Source organism: Tenrec ecaudatus, chromosome 9 (genome assembly GCF_050624435.1).
Source record: "Tenrec ecaudatus isolate mTenEca1 chromosome 9, mTenEca1.hap1, whole genome shotgun sequence".
Classification (NCBI taxonomy): domain Eukaryota; kingdom Metazoa; phylum Chordata; class Mammalia; order Afrosoricida; family Tenrecidae; genus Tenrec; species Tenrec ecaudatus.
In genome coordinates, this window is record NC_134538.1 from 115,950,909 (window position 1) to 115,967,520 (window position 16,612).

General features: G+C 39.5%; 1 protein-coding gene across 1 annotated transcript in view; it reads left to right on the forward strand.

Annotated features, from left to right (window-relative positions):
• PCLO (piccolo presynaptic cytomatrix protein) overlaps window positions 1–16,612 on the forward strand; it is a 367,625-nt gene that overhangs the window by 161,167 nt on the left and 189,846 nt on the right. The window contains exon 5 of the mRNA XM_075557645.1: window positions 5,910–6,647. Coding sequence (XP_075413760.1) covers window positions 5,910–6,647 — 738 coding nt within the window. The remainder of the gene's footprint in view (window positions 1–5,909; window positions 6,648–16,612) is intronic.

Here is a 16,612-nt window from a genome sequence, read left to right on the forward strand (position 1 = left end):
GGTCCACTCTGCTTGGAGGAGGCAGTTTGTTTCCAATCATATTTTCAGCGCCTTCCAACCTGAGGGGCTCATTCCCTGGCACATCAGACAATGTTCGTCTGTTGGTCATACGGTTTTAACTGACCTTTTATTGTTATTTTTTGTTCTGTTTTAAAAGTAGATCTCAGATTGTTCTTCTTAATCTGCTAGAGTCTAGATATTTGGTAGAAAGCTACCATTGGCAATGCTGCTGGTGTTTGAAATACTAGTGATATAGCTTTTCGCAGAACAGTAACATACACATCACCACAGTCCAATAAACTCACAGACGAGTGATAGAAACCTACACTAGTATACATAAAATATATTTTTAATTACAGAAAAACAAGCGGAAATAGTCTGAGGCATTCAGAATTATAACTAGTATATGCTTGTTGTTTTTTTATTTTTACATCGCAATGAGCTTTTTCTATTTTGACACAGGTAAAACTGTGATTGCGTCCAGTGTCCAGGAAAATTAAAATGCCCCCTTGCGTTAAAGAAAGAAAGAAGGACAGACAATTTCCTCTCTCAATTCTTAGAGGCCAGGCAGCACGGAGAGGCGCCTGTGACTGCACTTCAGGCCTTGCAAGATGCTCTTGTTACCAGGGTGAGGTGTGCACACCTGCACAGGAGCCAGGACTGAGGCCCAGGAAGGCTGCTCTCCTGACCAAACCAAAGAGCTCAGCACAGATCCAGAGGGCAAGCAAAGTTGACCTTGATTACATCCACACATGCAAGTGCTTAGGAAATAGTGCGATGAATGTATCACAGAGAAGATGGGGCAGGGATGACAAGGTAGCCAAAGTCTTGTCCCTGGATGTCAAAGCTAGGAGGAGCTGACTGTTCCAGAAGTGTCCAGAGGTCCCATTGGAGTCTTGGTGTCCGTCCTCTGGTGGGCAAAGCAGAGCCCACTAAAGAACATGGAACGTCTGCCCATCAGCCAGCCATGCAGTAATCGCCCCCCCCCCCCGCCCCGCCCCTTCTCCTTTCATGCCCTGGAAGAGTTCTGACACAGAACCAAGTCTGTGGAGACTGCACTGGGCACCCACGGCCCTGTTCCCTGGGCAAGGGCACTCTGTCTGAGGCGCAGTGTTTGTTGTTATTTTAAAAACTCTTTTAAGCAACTATACTTTGTATTTTTCTATGTTGTAAAGTCAGCATTAGAATAGTAATACCTTTCATTGTGAAACAGCAGTAGGCAAACAATAGGTATATTAACCTACTATCCGTAAATACTAATAACAATATTTAACCTTGGAAGCAGATTGTGCAGTGTCATAAAGTATAATTTTATTGAAAGAGTCAATAGTATGCTTTGCAAAATTCCTTTCTTCTAGTTCATAGTTAATTAATAACAATGATATATTATACATTGACTTTTTATGTAACTTTAGCAGTCCTGGTTTAATGTATTTGTAGATTGCTACTTTTTGATGGATTATAAGTAATTAATGTTGTGGGTAGTGAAAAACGAAGAATGCTGATCACACATTTGGAGCTTGTCCTTGGAAAGAGAATACTTCTTAATTAAATATCTGAGTACAATGATACAGAATCTTTGGGATTATTTTTTTAAGGTTACCAAAAGTGTGACCACACAGTGTCTGCAGACCCTCTGAGGCACCTAGCGCCTCCCTATCCAAACAGACCCAGTCTGTCGGAACCCAGGTCCGGACTCTAACCGGAACTTACCAGGAGCACAGGAGGACGTCTCCCACTCTGAACCCGACCAGTGACCTCTCTCGTGCATCCGCCTCGGTTGTATTCTGGTCCCAATTAATGGTGCCACCCATAAACCTGTCCGGACAGAATTTCAGAAAAACTCCTACCTCAAGGTCGGTCCGTGCACCCGTGGCAGGGCCCGTGCTCTCAATCCCAGATCCCGGACAAGCCCCCAAATGTTAGATTTGGGAAGGGAACACGAGCTCACCTTGGGTGCACGGAAGAATTACGACCAGTTGAGATACAAACACAGCAAAAGGAGTTTATTTTTCTAGCTCGAGCTAGGGCTTCCCTCCCTCCACTGCCCAGCGCAGCAGGGACCCAGCGGCCAAAATGGAATCAGCCCTGAGTTCTTTGTTCTCTGTGCTTTTATGGGGCCAGGGACCAGGGTCAGTCCAGTGTTGCTGTTCTTTAAACTTATTGGAGAAAACTTCTGGCATCAGCGTTGTCCAGTGGTGGTTGGCGAGTAGTTCCACGCGTATTCTCTTGACTGGTCAATTGGGGGTGGCGGTCACTGCTCCCTACTGGTCAGTCTGGGACAGGTGATGCCTTCTCTGACAGAATTACCTCAGTGTCCAGGAATCTGAAATTAGTGTGTGAGCCTTCCCCAGACTTTGGTCTTATACAGCCTGTCACGGTGCTGGCGCCAGCAGTTATAAACCAGGACCCCACTGCATACTAATATTTTATAACCAACATTCCACCAGAGTTAAATAATCGACTTTTATCTTTCTGTGATAGTCTGGGTATTTTAGAGAAACAAATCCACAGCAACTCATGTATAAGAGAGAGTTTTATATAAAGTTTAAGTGCACATCAAGATAACATCCCAACCCACTACTGCCCAAGCCCACAAGTCCAACATTAACCCATATGTCTGACACTAATCCACAAAGTCCTCCTCCATCTCACAAAACACATGCAATGATGCCAACTTCAGGAGGAAAGCCGAATCAGTGAATGTGTAAACATCTCAGCGCTGGCAGGGGTCTCCACATGGCTGCTCCAGCACCCAAGGCTGGATCGGTGTAGGTCCATGTGGCTTCTACTCAGGGATGTCTTGCAGGAAGTGAGCCTTGCCAGCTGAAGCAGGGAACTGGCTAAGGCAGCTGCACCCTGGTCCAACCATCACAAAGCAAGAGACCTGAGAACTTGAAAGGCAAGGCTCACTGAGCCATCTATCTCTCTGCCCTTCAATTGACCCCACATATATTTATTGGCCAGGTTGGCACAATAAACTTTAACTACCTCACTTTCCTTTTAAAAATCAGCAAGTGAGAACTCTTATGCTTTATAGATTGCAAAATAGCTATGAAGCAACATTAAAAAAAAACCCAAACTTTTATTGTGAATTAGGTGAAGTGTTAAACATTTGCCCTCGGGTAAATGCTGCCCCCTTGATCTTAAATGGCTGATTATTCTATCACCGTGGTAAGTTCAGGTCCAGAACTGAAAGGTGACTCAGACTATAATCTTGGGGTTCCACCAATCTATATCTGGCTAGTAAACTCATTTCTTTAAGATTTTGAGTTCTGAACCACATTTCCCCCCGCTCTATTCAGGACCTTCTAAAGTGATCCCTTTTGGAAGTTGGTATTGCTAGCCAAGCACTACCTAATTCTTCTCTCTAAGGGTTGTGGAGACTGATGTTATGTGATAGTATTCTAGACATAAGTAGTTTTTGGCTCTAACTAATTTAAACTAAGCAACTAGAAAGTGTGGCTCAGTGTGGTATCATGGGTCATTTTTATACAACCTTTCTAGAGAAGGCCTCATATCATCCAACAGAAGATTCAGTGGGGGCTAAACAAATAAGGTACTTAGGACCCACCAAAGGATTTCACAGTTGCTGCTGATATAAATAAGGATCATACTATCATTTTTGTAGTAGGGCCATGCAAATGAGGTGTTCGGAATCATGATGAGGAGATTGGTCAGCTTTGCTATCTTGCTAGCCTTAAAATGAGACATCCCAGAGGTGGACAGTGGGGACCCCAACCACCACCAGGCAGTGAGCAGCACAGATTCTTCCAGGCCAGGCTTCCTGCACCAGGAACCATCGAGGGCTAGGAGAGAGCACTGTTCAAGCAGACACAGCGAGAGATGGCAAGAAGCCCCCGAGAAACAATGCAGCAGAGACTACCGGACCAGTAGACCGCAGGAGTTAGCACAGCGGGCTTCGTGACCCAAGGAGGACAAAGGCCGAGCACCTTCAATGAAGAGCTTTGCTGGCATAGTGGTTGCCTCCGGACACTTGGTCAGGCCAACCAGCTTTGTAACTGGGTAGAGACACATGAGGCCTCAGGGTCCAAGATCCAGGGAGCGGGCTGCCTGCCTGTGAGCACAGCTAAGAAAAAAAAAACTGTCCGGCTCAAGGAACTGTACTCTGAGTTGTTTAGATCTTGATTGTAACCTGTTATATTTCGAATAAGCCCCAAAGCTGTAAGGACGGCCTGGGAGCTCGGTATGGCGATTGCAGTGAATGACTGAACTCAGGAAACGAGTACAGCGTGCCATGAGACAGACAGTTGCTCTCCGAATTGGTAAAAACAGAATAGGTTGGTGGTGGGGCTGTGTTTCACCCTTACCTCATACGTGCCCGCCTACAGCTTTTGGTCTTGATTCTTCTTCCGGAGAAGGTAGAGGTGGTTGGATGCCTCTGCCACGCCATCTCATAGCCAGTATTGGAATCAACTCCGTCGCAGTGGATTTGGGATGAAAGTATGATGAAACCTACCTTTTTGGATGATAGTACAAATGCAGTATTATTTTTATGACCCTTCAGCCCTGTGTCTGGAAGAAGGAGTACTCACAAAATAATGGTAATTAGGAGACTTCACCTATTATAGTAACTACTGTGTAAGAAAAATACCGATGTACATCAATAAGAAAGGGATTCTGTATGGGGTCATTTGCCATATTCTTATCAGAGAGTAGATTTTAATCTTTAGCTTACAGAATATTATATGTTTATTAGAAAGTCTGCTTTTTCTTTCACTAATTCTGGGATTTCAGTGAAATAATTTCGATGTGTCCCTAAGAGTGTGCATGTTTAAGGAGCACCTCATTTGATTTGATTCAGATGTCTCAGCTCACACATGAGGCGTAGAAATGCGAGGAAATGTTTTAATGAGCAAATGGAAAACTCTAGGAAAAGAGACCAGAAACAGCTGGATCCTGTAAATACTCCTTGTCCAACTACATGTGGAAAAGTGATTGTTATTAAGAAGGAAGTTATTTTCTTAATTTTAAAACAGATACAGAATTTGTAAAACTCTGCTCGCAGACAGATTGTTAGGTCTCCTGATCCTTGGCTTTGAGTGAAAGAGTTGACACGGGAGACGGGCTTGTGATCCAAGTGGGTTTTCATAACGGATAGACATTTCGGGATTCACGTAGGTGCTCTCAGGACACTTCACACCCACAGGTGGCGACCTGAGGCCAGAGAAACCGATGGGGCAGCTGGAAAAAAAATGAGACCTGGCACAGAACTGTGTAGGAGCCTCTGGGAGTCTCAAAGTTTTTGGTTTTCCAGGGCCCCCATTGGGAGGCATGTCTGACCCCATTGGCTAAATTAAGGCAACCTAGCCTAGATGGGGTCCCACCCAGGTTTACTGGCTTCCTGTCTCAAGGCTGAATGTTTGCCTACCCTCTAGCTTTAAGCAGCTTCCAACTTCCTGTAATGGGGGGTGGGGGAAGGGGGCTTTGTCATGGAGGGACAGCCCTGAGTTCTGCCTCTAGCTACCTAACCAGATTTCCTTTGACACAAGTCAAGAGTATAGGAGAGCCTGAATTCTAAAACAACTTTAGATTTATTTGTTTTTTAAACTTGAGACCATTATGAGATTTCAAAAGGAATGAATTTATGATAGGAATACTAATTTTAAAGGCACCCAAAATTTAAAATATTATAAATTAATGGTTTATTTCAATCCCCACAAAGTTTGTTATATTGAGCCTATCGTTATCCAAATGTTCTCTTCCTCTCTCTTAGTGAGAATTATTTCTCACAAACCTTTATAAATTCCTATCTACTGGATTTGGAAAACAGTAATTCATCTTTTCCATATACAATGAGGAAAAACACTAAACTTTGAGCATGCTAAATGTTCTGAAGCAGTTACATTGTATTATATTTAACCTGCGCATGGCTGTTTTATTTGCAGATCCAGGAATGGCTGTGTTTAAATTGCCAGACCCAGAGAGCAGTATCAGGACAGCTTGGAGACACGGACAAAATGCCACCTTCCCAGTCACCAAAGAAGGCGTCTTCTGTCCCCGTTCCTGCAGAGCATCCATCTCAGACAAAAGAGGTGCCTGACCAAGGGGAAGAGAAAAAGGCTGAACAGGAAGTCAAAAGAGATACTGAGAAGGCCATACCCGTAAAAGTAAAAGAAACACCTTCAACTGAAAAAATCCCCCCAAAATCAACCACTGGTCAAAGCCAGGGAGAGAGTAAGCTCGAGCAATATCAATGTTCAGTCCCTGAAGAAAAGCCAGTTTCTGAAGAAAAAAAGCCAGTGTCTGAAGAAAAAAAGTCAGTGTCTGAAGAAAAGGCAAGACCCGAAGGCAAAAAGCCACCTCCTGAGGACAAAAAGCCCACCCCCAAAGACAAAAAGGCAGTTCCTGAAGACCAAAAATTGCCTCTGGAAGCAAGGACATCAGTTCTGCCGGAGGAACGCACAACACAGGTACAAATAGCTGGAGAAAGGCTGCAAGGTGAGGTGGCTGGGAAGGAGGCGCCAGAGGAGAAACAGCCGCTCACCAGGATGGGAGATTTACCGTCTGATAAGCCGCAGAGTTTGCACAAGGAAGAAGATGGAGCGCCCCCCAAAATGAAGGAACAGGTGCGAGCGTCACGCCCAGCAACCTCCGAGCAGGTGGAACCTGGGAAAGAAAAGCCAGTAAGTTTGTTTTCCTAACTTTGCACAGTCTCACGTATGTAATTGACTGTTTGACAGTCCCAAGTGCATACATGTCCTCATGGCAAAGGTGCAAAGTCTCCAATTGATGAGTGGCCTTTTCAGATCCGTGTCACAGATGTGTACTGTTGTGAACAGCTTTAGTAAGTTGTGTACTTTATGAAGAGCTACTCTTGAGCGTGTAGTTAATCAAATTTACCTAAGGTACACCTGTTCACTGTTGAGTTTTTCCATGTTATGCCTATCAAATAATCAAAATCAGATAGCATGATAATCAGTCACTCTTACCATTTTAATGATTCTTTTTCCCTCTGCATTATGACCATAAATTAGTAACACCCTTTATCATAAAATAGGTTATTTCGTCATCTGTTTCTATTCACTTAGACACCTGGTTATCCAAGAATCAAGAGTGTTCTTCTCATATTAAGACCTTCTAATGATTGAACAGCCATAAAAATGATTAAATAATTGTGATTGAAGAAAAAATATAGCTAAAGTTCAGAACAAGAAATCATCATAAAGTTTACTAAATATTTACTAAATATTTAACATAATGATTTCAGTATATTGTTGGGTTCTATTAAGAATTTTGCTCAATGTGTTTAATATTGAAGAGTTATTTCTAATGCAATCATAATCAAAAAAATATTGTAATATATTACCCACACATTCCATACATCCATATGTATAGGAGCCCTTGTGGTGCAGTGGTTAAGTGTTAGTCTGCACTAGCCCACAGGTCAGCAATTCAAACCCATCAGCTATGAGGGGCACAGCCCCCAAAAACAGAATTTTTTTTCAAAGTTATGTACTTAATTTTTTTCCAAAACGACCTTATCACTTTCAAAGTACTCTCCATTACACTTAATACATTTATCAAATCTAAGATTCCATTATTGAAAACATATGTCAAATTCATCTGTTTGAATTGCTGAGAGCACTTCCCTAGTTTTTTCTTCCCCTCCTTTACACTGTCAAATCGCTGTCCCTTCATGTCCCTCTGCATTCGCAGACATGAAAAGAAGTTGCATGCAGTGAGGCCAGGTGCATCAGGTGTGTGGGAAAAAGAGGCATGCTGTTATGTGCCAAAAACTAGCGCGTGCACTGAGACGGCTGCATGAGCAGGTGCATTGCCGTGGTTGCAAAACCAGTCCCCCATATTTGCCAAAAATTGGGCCTTTTTTGTCGCACACTATTCCATGGTCTTTTCAGAATTTCTAAATAGAAAACCTAATCAACAGTCTGACCTCATGGTACAAACTCCAAATTCACTACAAGTCAACATTTTCATCAGTTCAGGAAGTTGACGATGTCCAGGATGAGGTTTGTCATCAATCAACATTTCACCTTTTTGGACATAAAGTAAACCACTCGTACACTTGAGTTTTTCCCATAGTGCTGGCCTTGTAAGCAGTGTTCAATATCACAGCAGTTTTGCAGCATTCTTCCTGAGCAGCAAACAAAATTCACAGTCACCCACTGTTTCCTTATATTGGCCATCAGAAAAAGCAAGGTTCGAGCAAAACTGATTTTATGAAAAAATTCACTGTGACCAGAGAGAACCTTCCCAGGTGATGCGACTGGGTGCACTAACTGAGTTGCTCGATGCTCACCTGGTGGGAAAATGAGTACGACGAAAGCAAGCTCCACCTGTTGGGGGGGGGGGCATACCCCCTGGTATTCGATGTGAGAAAGATGTGACTATCTGATTCTGTGTAGATTTACAATCTTGAAAACCCCATTGGAAAATGTTATCCAGTCTCCTAGGGGCCACTATGAATCTGAATTGATTCTATGGCAGTAGGTGTAGGGCTGGTAATTGCAAAGCGGATGGTTCAAACCCACCAACTTCTCTATAGGCAAAAGAAACCCTGTATCCGGTTGCTCTGAATCAGAATCAATCTAATGGCAGTGAATTTGGTTTTCATTTTCTATACATACACACACATACATACATACATATATATACACACATACATACATAGATACACACATACATACATACACACACATACACGCATACATATTTATATTTATACACACTGAGGGGGTTCCAAAAGTGCATTAAAACATCATTTAATTCTATTTCCCACGAACTTTATGAAACCTTTTCATATTCATGCTTTATCTTTAGCGGAAACTGTAAGAGTATCCCATTTTAACCAATGATTGCACAGGCAATTATGTCATTTTAAAAATAATTGATTTTTTAAAACTGGAAGACATCTTCTGTATTATCTAGTTGACTCATTTTTATGCACAGGTGGCCCCAGAACTTCTAATGCAGCCCGCTGACTCGGGTTCACTGGCGTTTTTAGTTTGCATAATACAAATTTACTAACCCACCTCTCAGAGTCCTGGGATTACACCGATTACTTAGCTGACTGTAATCTGCAAGGTCAGTGGGTAGAGCTCCCTAGTAACTTCTCAGGAGAACAGTGTGGCAGTATGCAGCTGCAAATATTCAGCCTTGGAAATCCTATGGGCAGTTCTGATCCATCCTATAGGGTCTCAACGGGGTTTCAACTATGAGTCAAAATAAATTGGACATAAATGGCTTGGTTTGGGGTTTTAACCCACTTCTGGCAACATGCCATTAGCCATGATCTAAATAAATTCTGGCCTTCCTTCGTAATTTGAATGTCCTTGTCAGTGTCAAAGCTCCTACCTGTATGTTCTCCATTTTAATATCTGAATCTAGCCAAGTCCATGGCCATTCCTCCTACTCCCAATGTTTCTGACTTATCATCTTGCAAAACTTGATAGAGTTTTCCATTTCCTTCATTCTTTGAGAAACCACGCTTGATTTCTCTCACCTTGCCTTCTCTTTTGTCTTTCTGATCAGCCTTCTGACTTATCCTTTGACCATCCATGATTTTTCTTCTTACAATCTCTAGGCAGTGATATTTTCCTTGCTTTTCTTTGAGTGCCATCTTCTTCCTTTTAGACCTTTTCTAGGAGTGATTCTTTAACCTACTTGTACACTTCCTGTCACATTCCTGAGTGACAGATTTGCATTGTACTGCTACACACAAGGTCAGCAGTTCAAAGCCACTATCTATTCCATGGGAGAAAGGTAAGGCTTTCTGTGTATTAAAAACTCAGAGGGGCATTTGTCCTACAGGGTCAGTATGATTCAGATTTGACTGAGTGCAGTGAATTTTTTGGTAGTTTCATGGTAAACTAGAATTCAACAAAGCTAATCTTACCCACTTTTCAATAAAAGCCATTTCTGCCTAGACTGTTTCTGACAGTGCAAGCATCATTCACTCAGTCCCTAGTGACATGGTCACTGTTTTTATCTTCCTGTTCTTCTTGACTGTCCTTTGCCTCCCACATACAATTTATCACACTTCTTTCCATTGTTTCCTATTCCTAAGACTAGTCAGTACCCTAGTTATGGCTTTTCTGGCTTTCTCCAAATTTGAATAATATGATTCCTGATTACCATACCTTCTATTTTTCACCTTTCTGGGATAGACTTGTTAGGTCATTGTTTGCCACAGTTTAGATCATTTAACTCTATCACTTAGACATTTCTAATAAGTCTCTATTGCTTTGTAAATATAAATGAAACAAGAAACAAGTATTTTGATTATGCACCCCATCAAGTTTTTTATTTTGCAACCTCGAAATCTATATATATATATATTTTTTAATTATACATTAAACATATATACAGTGTAACCACTAATAAGAGTTTGTACCTTAGAGAAGTACAGTCAATTCACTCACTCGAAACTTGAGGGAAAAGATAAATAGAAGGTTACACCAACCAGGATTCCCACAACACAGGCTGCCCAAAGGAATCTCATTTGAAATCAAAATACATAATACAGTAAATCATACAAAACAAAAACATGAAATAAACAAACAAGAACAATGGCAAATTAAACATGGAAAGCCCCAATCAAAAAGAAAGAAAATATCAAAAACAGAAACAACTTTAAAATGGGTGAAATAATAAGAGGGTACATTTTTCACCTTTCCACGATCCACTTTACAATGTCCTCTTTCTGAGAAGGCTATTCACATCCCGGGAGGCTGGTCAGAGGGGACACTTTATCCATGTGGGAACCTGCAAATGGAGTTTGAGTTTGTCTGCCATCCGTAGCCTCCTTGAGATTCGGATTTCATTATTCACCATCCTTGGATCGCACAGGCTGCGACTTCTTCCATGTGGACTTAGTTGATGCCTCCCTTAGCTTGATGCTTGTTTGAAGTCGAGCCTTTAAGATCCCAGTGCTATTCTTTGTCACAGATGGGCACCACCAGGTTGCTAATGAACTATAATGTAGCGTATTATTGATAATCAGTGTTTATATTCTTTCTGGATATTTAATAGGTAGCATTATAAAAGATCAAAGTATTCTATTTCAAAGGTTTTAAGTTAGTAGACATGAGAGCTTTTGAAAGTGATACATATCATAACTTACCGTAGTACCTATGTATGCTTCACATACTTTACAGTAATGTCATGATGATTACCACATAGCCACTTCAAATGGTTGTTTCTATACCATCGTTTTCTTGTTTTAATAGTTTAGTGACATAAAATTTGCATATCGCCGAGTTCAGTAGTTCAATAATGTCAACGATTGTGCAATTAGCACAACAACCAAGTCAGAACATTTTCTTCTCTTTTTCCACTCATACTTGTTAGGTCCCCGTTCCCCCACCTCTCCTTCCATGTCCCTAGGCATTTATTAATCCAGCTTCTGTTTCTATAGTTAGACAACTGTGGAATTCTTCAGTTTTTATTTTAAATAATTAAATCTTCACATCGTAATGCTCTTTCAACTAATTTCCCATGAAATATATGTCAAATCTATGTGGTTAAAATTTCATACTTATTTCCATTTCAATATAAAAATACTGGTTATTCTTCAAGATATATTAGTCTGGTTACTATATATGATGTAGAATCCTTAACATCCTGAGATTTTCTGTCCAATTCTGGCATACCTCTAACAAATTGCAAATAAATGAATTTGCATTTCTCTAACCTTAGCCAATATTACTTTGTAAATGATTCTGATCAGATTTGACAGTTCTCAAGTTTTTTTCATTATAAGTCATATATATACATAGATAGTTATATATATATACCTTTGTTAAAGAAGTTACTTGATACTGAAGCCAGGTTTTTTTTTTTTGGTAGGGACTCACAATAGTAATTTTGAAAGTATTTTAATATTAAACCAGAAACTATATTATAAGCTGAAAGTTTATTGTATTATAATAATACATTATAAGCTGAAATATCTCTAATTCCATTACCAAATATTTTACTACTTAAAATTTGTTCTTTTTTTCCCCTTTCAATGACTTCTTTGTGTCTACCAGCAATGCCTTCTGACAAAGGAGTGTAGTTTGGTTTGCTATCATTATTTTCCACATTATTAGCACTTTTTCTGTAGTAAAAAAGGACACTTGTTCACCCCTGATGTGCATTTATTTCTTTTTTTGTCTTGTACTATTAAATAAAAAATATAAGAACGAGTAAATGTTTATTAAATTTAGTGAAAATTTATAAAATGCTGCAATACTCATTCACTTCAAATCTTAAAGATTTATGATATGTCACTTCATTAGTTATAATTCCAAAGCATGCTAGGTGTTTTCATATTAGAATTGGTTATTTGTGATAATAGATGTAAAAATAGATGCAAACCATTTTCTTATTAATGTCAAACATTTTGGGCAGCTTCATGTCAAATCGACTTAAACTGCTCACCAGTTTTTTTCTTTGTGATGGTGCTGATGAGACACTTGTAACAATACAATCCTGTCATTTTAGTAATGTGTGTTAAACAAAATGGAGTATATATAGTTCTTACACAGTGTTTTATTTAACCCTTGATCTCTTTGTAGGAATATTTTTATGTAATTTACCTGTTATAGGAAAGTCTGATTAGGCTAAATTAAGTATAATCCACAAGTCTACCTCTGACTGCTCAATAAGCTAATTCCCCAGAAGGGAGCACATGAAGTAATGGTGTCCTCATCGCAATGTCTCAGATTAAACTCCCCGTTTCTTTCCACGATTCCTCACAGACGCTGGGTCACCTGACTTAAATGACAATACTTGCGGAATTATATGAATCAAAATGACGATAATTCATTTCATTTCCTCCTTTGGAGAAAAATTAAATACAATGAAAATGCTCGCATTTCCTTGCAGTTTATTAGGTCATCTTGCATACTCACCAGGGTACTGAATCCCACTGTGGAAATCCCTGTTTACGTGACAACGTGACCTCTCAGTCCTCTGAAATTTACTCAAATATAAAAAAATTTTTAAAAACAGCTAAATGTGCCTATGTGTGGTTTCTGAATGCAGCTTGGTGCTGTCTCCCTTTTGATTCTTTACGTTAGATGCTTCCTCAATGTCTACTGGCAGTAACTGTCACATTTGCTCCACCAGAAAATCCTACCTGGATGTCCAGGCCCCTCATGCTACCCCCTCCATGGGGTCTGCTCATATTTTCCCTAGTGGCAGACAGATGTCCCGCTGCTAACCTCTCTATGTTAGTTAAGTCTCTTTCTCTTTATAATAAAAGTAACACCGTTAGTTGACTTATTATATTCTAGCACCGTCTCCACATATTTCTACTTGATGAGATGGGTTATTATAATATCTATTTCACAGAGGAGAAAACTGAATTGTAGTGATCTAGATCATGAAGCAAGGACGTCCCATATCTAGGATTCTAGTCCAGTTAGGAATTCTTCAAGGAGTCACATTGGGCTGCTGACTGCAAGGTCAGCAGTTCAAAACCACCAGCTGCTCTGCCAAAGAAAGATGAGGCTTTCTACTTTCATAAGAGTTAACCTCAGAAACCCATCCATTGGGGCAGTTTTACCTTGTCATGATGAGTCTGAATTGACACGGTGGCAGTGAGTTATTTGGGTGTGAAGTTAATCACTATATATGATGCTTGCCCCCCTCTGTGATACATTCAGCACACTGCTGTTCCAGTCTTCAAATTATTTCTCTCTTCACAGCTCCTGTGATAATCCCGAGCACAGTGTAATTTTATTCTTTATATATTTTATACTTTTAATCACGTGTTTGTTACCCATGTCATACATGTTATTACTGTAGGACATTTACTTTACTTTGTTGCAATATCACTTTATCTATCTACTCCTGTCTTTCAAAGTATGTTTTATTTTATTGGAAATAAAATTCAGTCTGGAATGTAATAAGCAGTTTGAAAGGTACATGCTAATTTATTTTGGTGTTTTAAAATTTCGTGTCACCAATTTCTCTCTTTTTAAACGATATTTAAACAAAAGACTATAAAAGTTATGAAAGCCAGAACTTGTGTAATACAGAAATTTGACAGAAATGAAATAAATGTTTTGCACTAAAAAGAGCAACAGGAAAGTGGTAAGAACTGCAATCTGTTAGAGGCAGAAAACCTGCCAGACCCAGAGAAATGGAGCAGCATGGTTGAGGTCCAGCTCTCCCATGATTCACTGTGCACCTACCGTCGACACCGCATATAAACGTCATGCCATCGTGCCAATTCTGACTCATCGTGACCCTCTAAGGCAACAGAACTGCCCTCTATGTTTCTGAAACTGTACATCTTTATGGGAGCAGAAAGAGACATCGTTTTCCTGCGGAGTTGCTGGTGGTTTCCGACGGCTAACTTTGAATTTGGTAGCCTGATTCGTAACACGCTCTTCCACAAGGGCTCCTTACACCTGCAGTCAAAATATATTATTGAAGCATTAAAACTCTTTAAGGGAAAAATTTAAATCCTGTGCATGCACTTTTATTGCTGATTATAGTGATCCAGGTATTAGTATTGATTTATATGGAGTAGTTGTATATTAGTGTTACATAAACATACAAGGGGCTTTAAAAGTTTATGGAAAAACTCAGTTCTCTTTTAATTCCTTTTTTCCATGAACTTTTTAAAGCCCCCTCATATACGGTGAGAATAATTAGATGTTTCGTGTTTAAAAAAAAAACAACATTCTATTATCAGCATGCATGGTGGTAATACCATCTTTCTCCCATAGCCCCAGCAACAGCTCTCATCTTTCAATTATCTCCAAATTTACAACACTCAGACTAATCATCTTTGCTGACCCACATTTACTTTATACAAATAATTAAAGGGTGTTTGTTATTTTTGATTGTTTGGCTGGTTTGGTGTTGCCCTTTATTTTGGTCTATCCAAAATAAATTACTCCCGGGAAATTTAGACAAATACCTTAACATTCCATTATTGGCACAATTTTATATTTCCTCTAGAGTTCAGCTCCATACTCCATTAGTGTTTCATTGGTCCCTTTGTCTGCCTTCGATGTGAAAGGCTACAAGTTCGTGAAAGGGAAGGCATGGGTTATCACTTTCTCCTTTGTAATGAACTTGTCAAGACCTGCCAGCATGAGAAGAGCTTCAGTGGGCCAAGTGTATCCTTGCCTCTCAGACAGGCTCACCATCCCACAGTGGCAGTGGAGACTGAAAAGAAAAGCTAGTGGGATTCTTCAGCCACTGAGCTTATCAAGTAAAAAATAAATCTAAAATAACGTGGATTGGGGGTAATGTGTCATCCTCTAGAAACTCTCCAGTAGCCATAATTTTCTATATGAATACATATAATAAAAATAATATCAATGGTGTCTGATGATAAATGCATTTTGAAGATTAGGGAAAATGTGTTCCTCGGGGGACCTAAAAATGACATTGCTATTTAAAATAAATGTACGATTCAATTATGGATTTTCTCATTCACTGCCTACATCAGAAATGGCAAATAAATTTGCAGGCAAATTGTTTCTTATGTAAAAAATTCAGAGGTCATCTAACTTGTACTACTATTTTTAAAGGGAAAGGAATAATGAATAGCACCAATTTCTACTTGACTCTTCCAGTAAGGAGAATGATGCATAAATTAAAAAGCCAGAGCTTTTATATGCACTTATGTGCGTATATTATATACATATATTTTTAAATTAAGCATTTGAAATTGTTGACTTCATTAAACTCTACCATATCTTTTAGTAGCTTCATATATTTATTTTCTTCTTTTAAGCTTTTATATAACTATCCATTGTTGAAATAACAGAGAAGATTCCTAACCCTTTATTTCAGAAGATAGAGAAATTCAGGATAAAGTGAGCCTAATTTTGCCAATCTCACATGGATCCTAGGATTATATTAGTCTAGATTGTCAGCACTCCTGATACCCTTTTGAAGGTTGAGTAATCAGAGTAGACAAGACTCTATGTATGTATTGTGCTTTCAATCCTCGTCTGTTCTGTCTGTTCTCTTATTTTGCACTATTATTGACTTCTTAGGATACATTGCTGACAAAGCAATAGATTGTCATGTTGCATTTTATTGAGCCCTAAATTGCCTGGGTGCAATAGTGCCCAAATACTCACCCAATTATACACCGAGACTGCCTATAATCTGGAGAGATCAATAGCATGACCACATTGAGGAAATGTGTGTAAGGGGGTTGTAGAGTAGGCAATTTGATATCTATATTTATTAGTCTTCTGTCTAATATTTCTTAATTCCCTTTGCTTCATTATATTTATCTGGTCCTAATTTTACTTTGATAAAATGTCAGTAGGACAGTCAGATTCTGTTGTAAACTATAGTTTCTCTTTTATTTTATTGTTATGTTTTAATCATTTTATTAGGGGATCATACAACTCTTATCACAATCCATACATACATCAATTATGCAAAGCACATTTGTACATTCATCATTCTCAAAACATTTGCTTTTCACCTAAGCCCCTGGCATCAGTTCCTCATTTTCCCCTGTTTCTCTTTTATTTTACTTAATGATTTCTATGCACAATAATTCTATTTTATATTCTCTTTCCCTCACTTTAGGGGTGCTGGTCTGAGTCTGTGATGTTCCTTATAACTTAGAAGTCATCACAGGATTAGGTTTAGGAAACACACT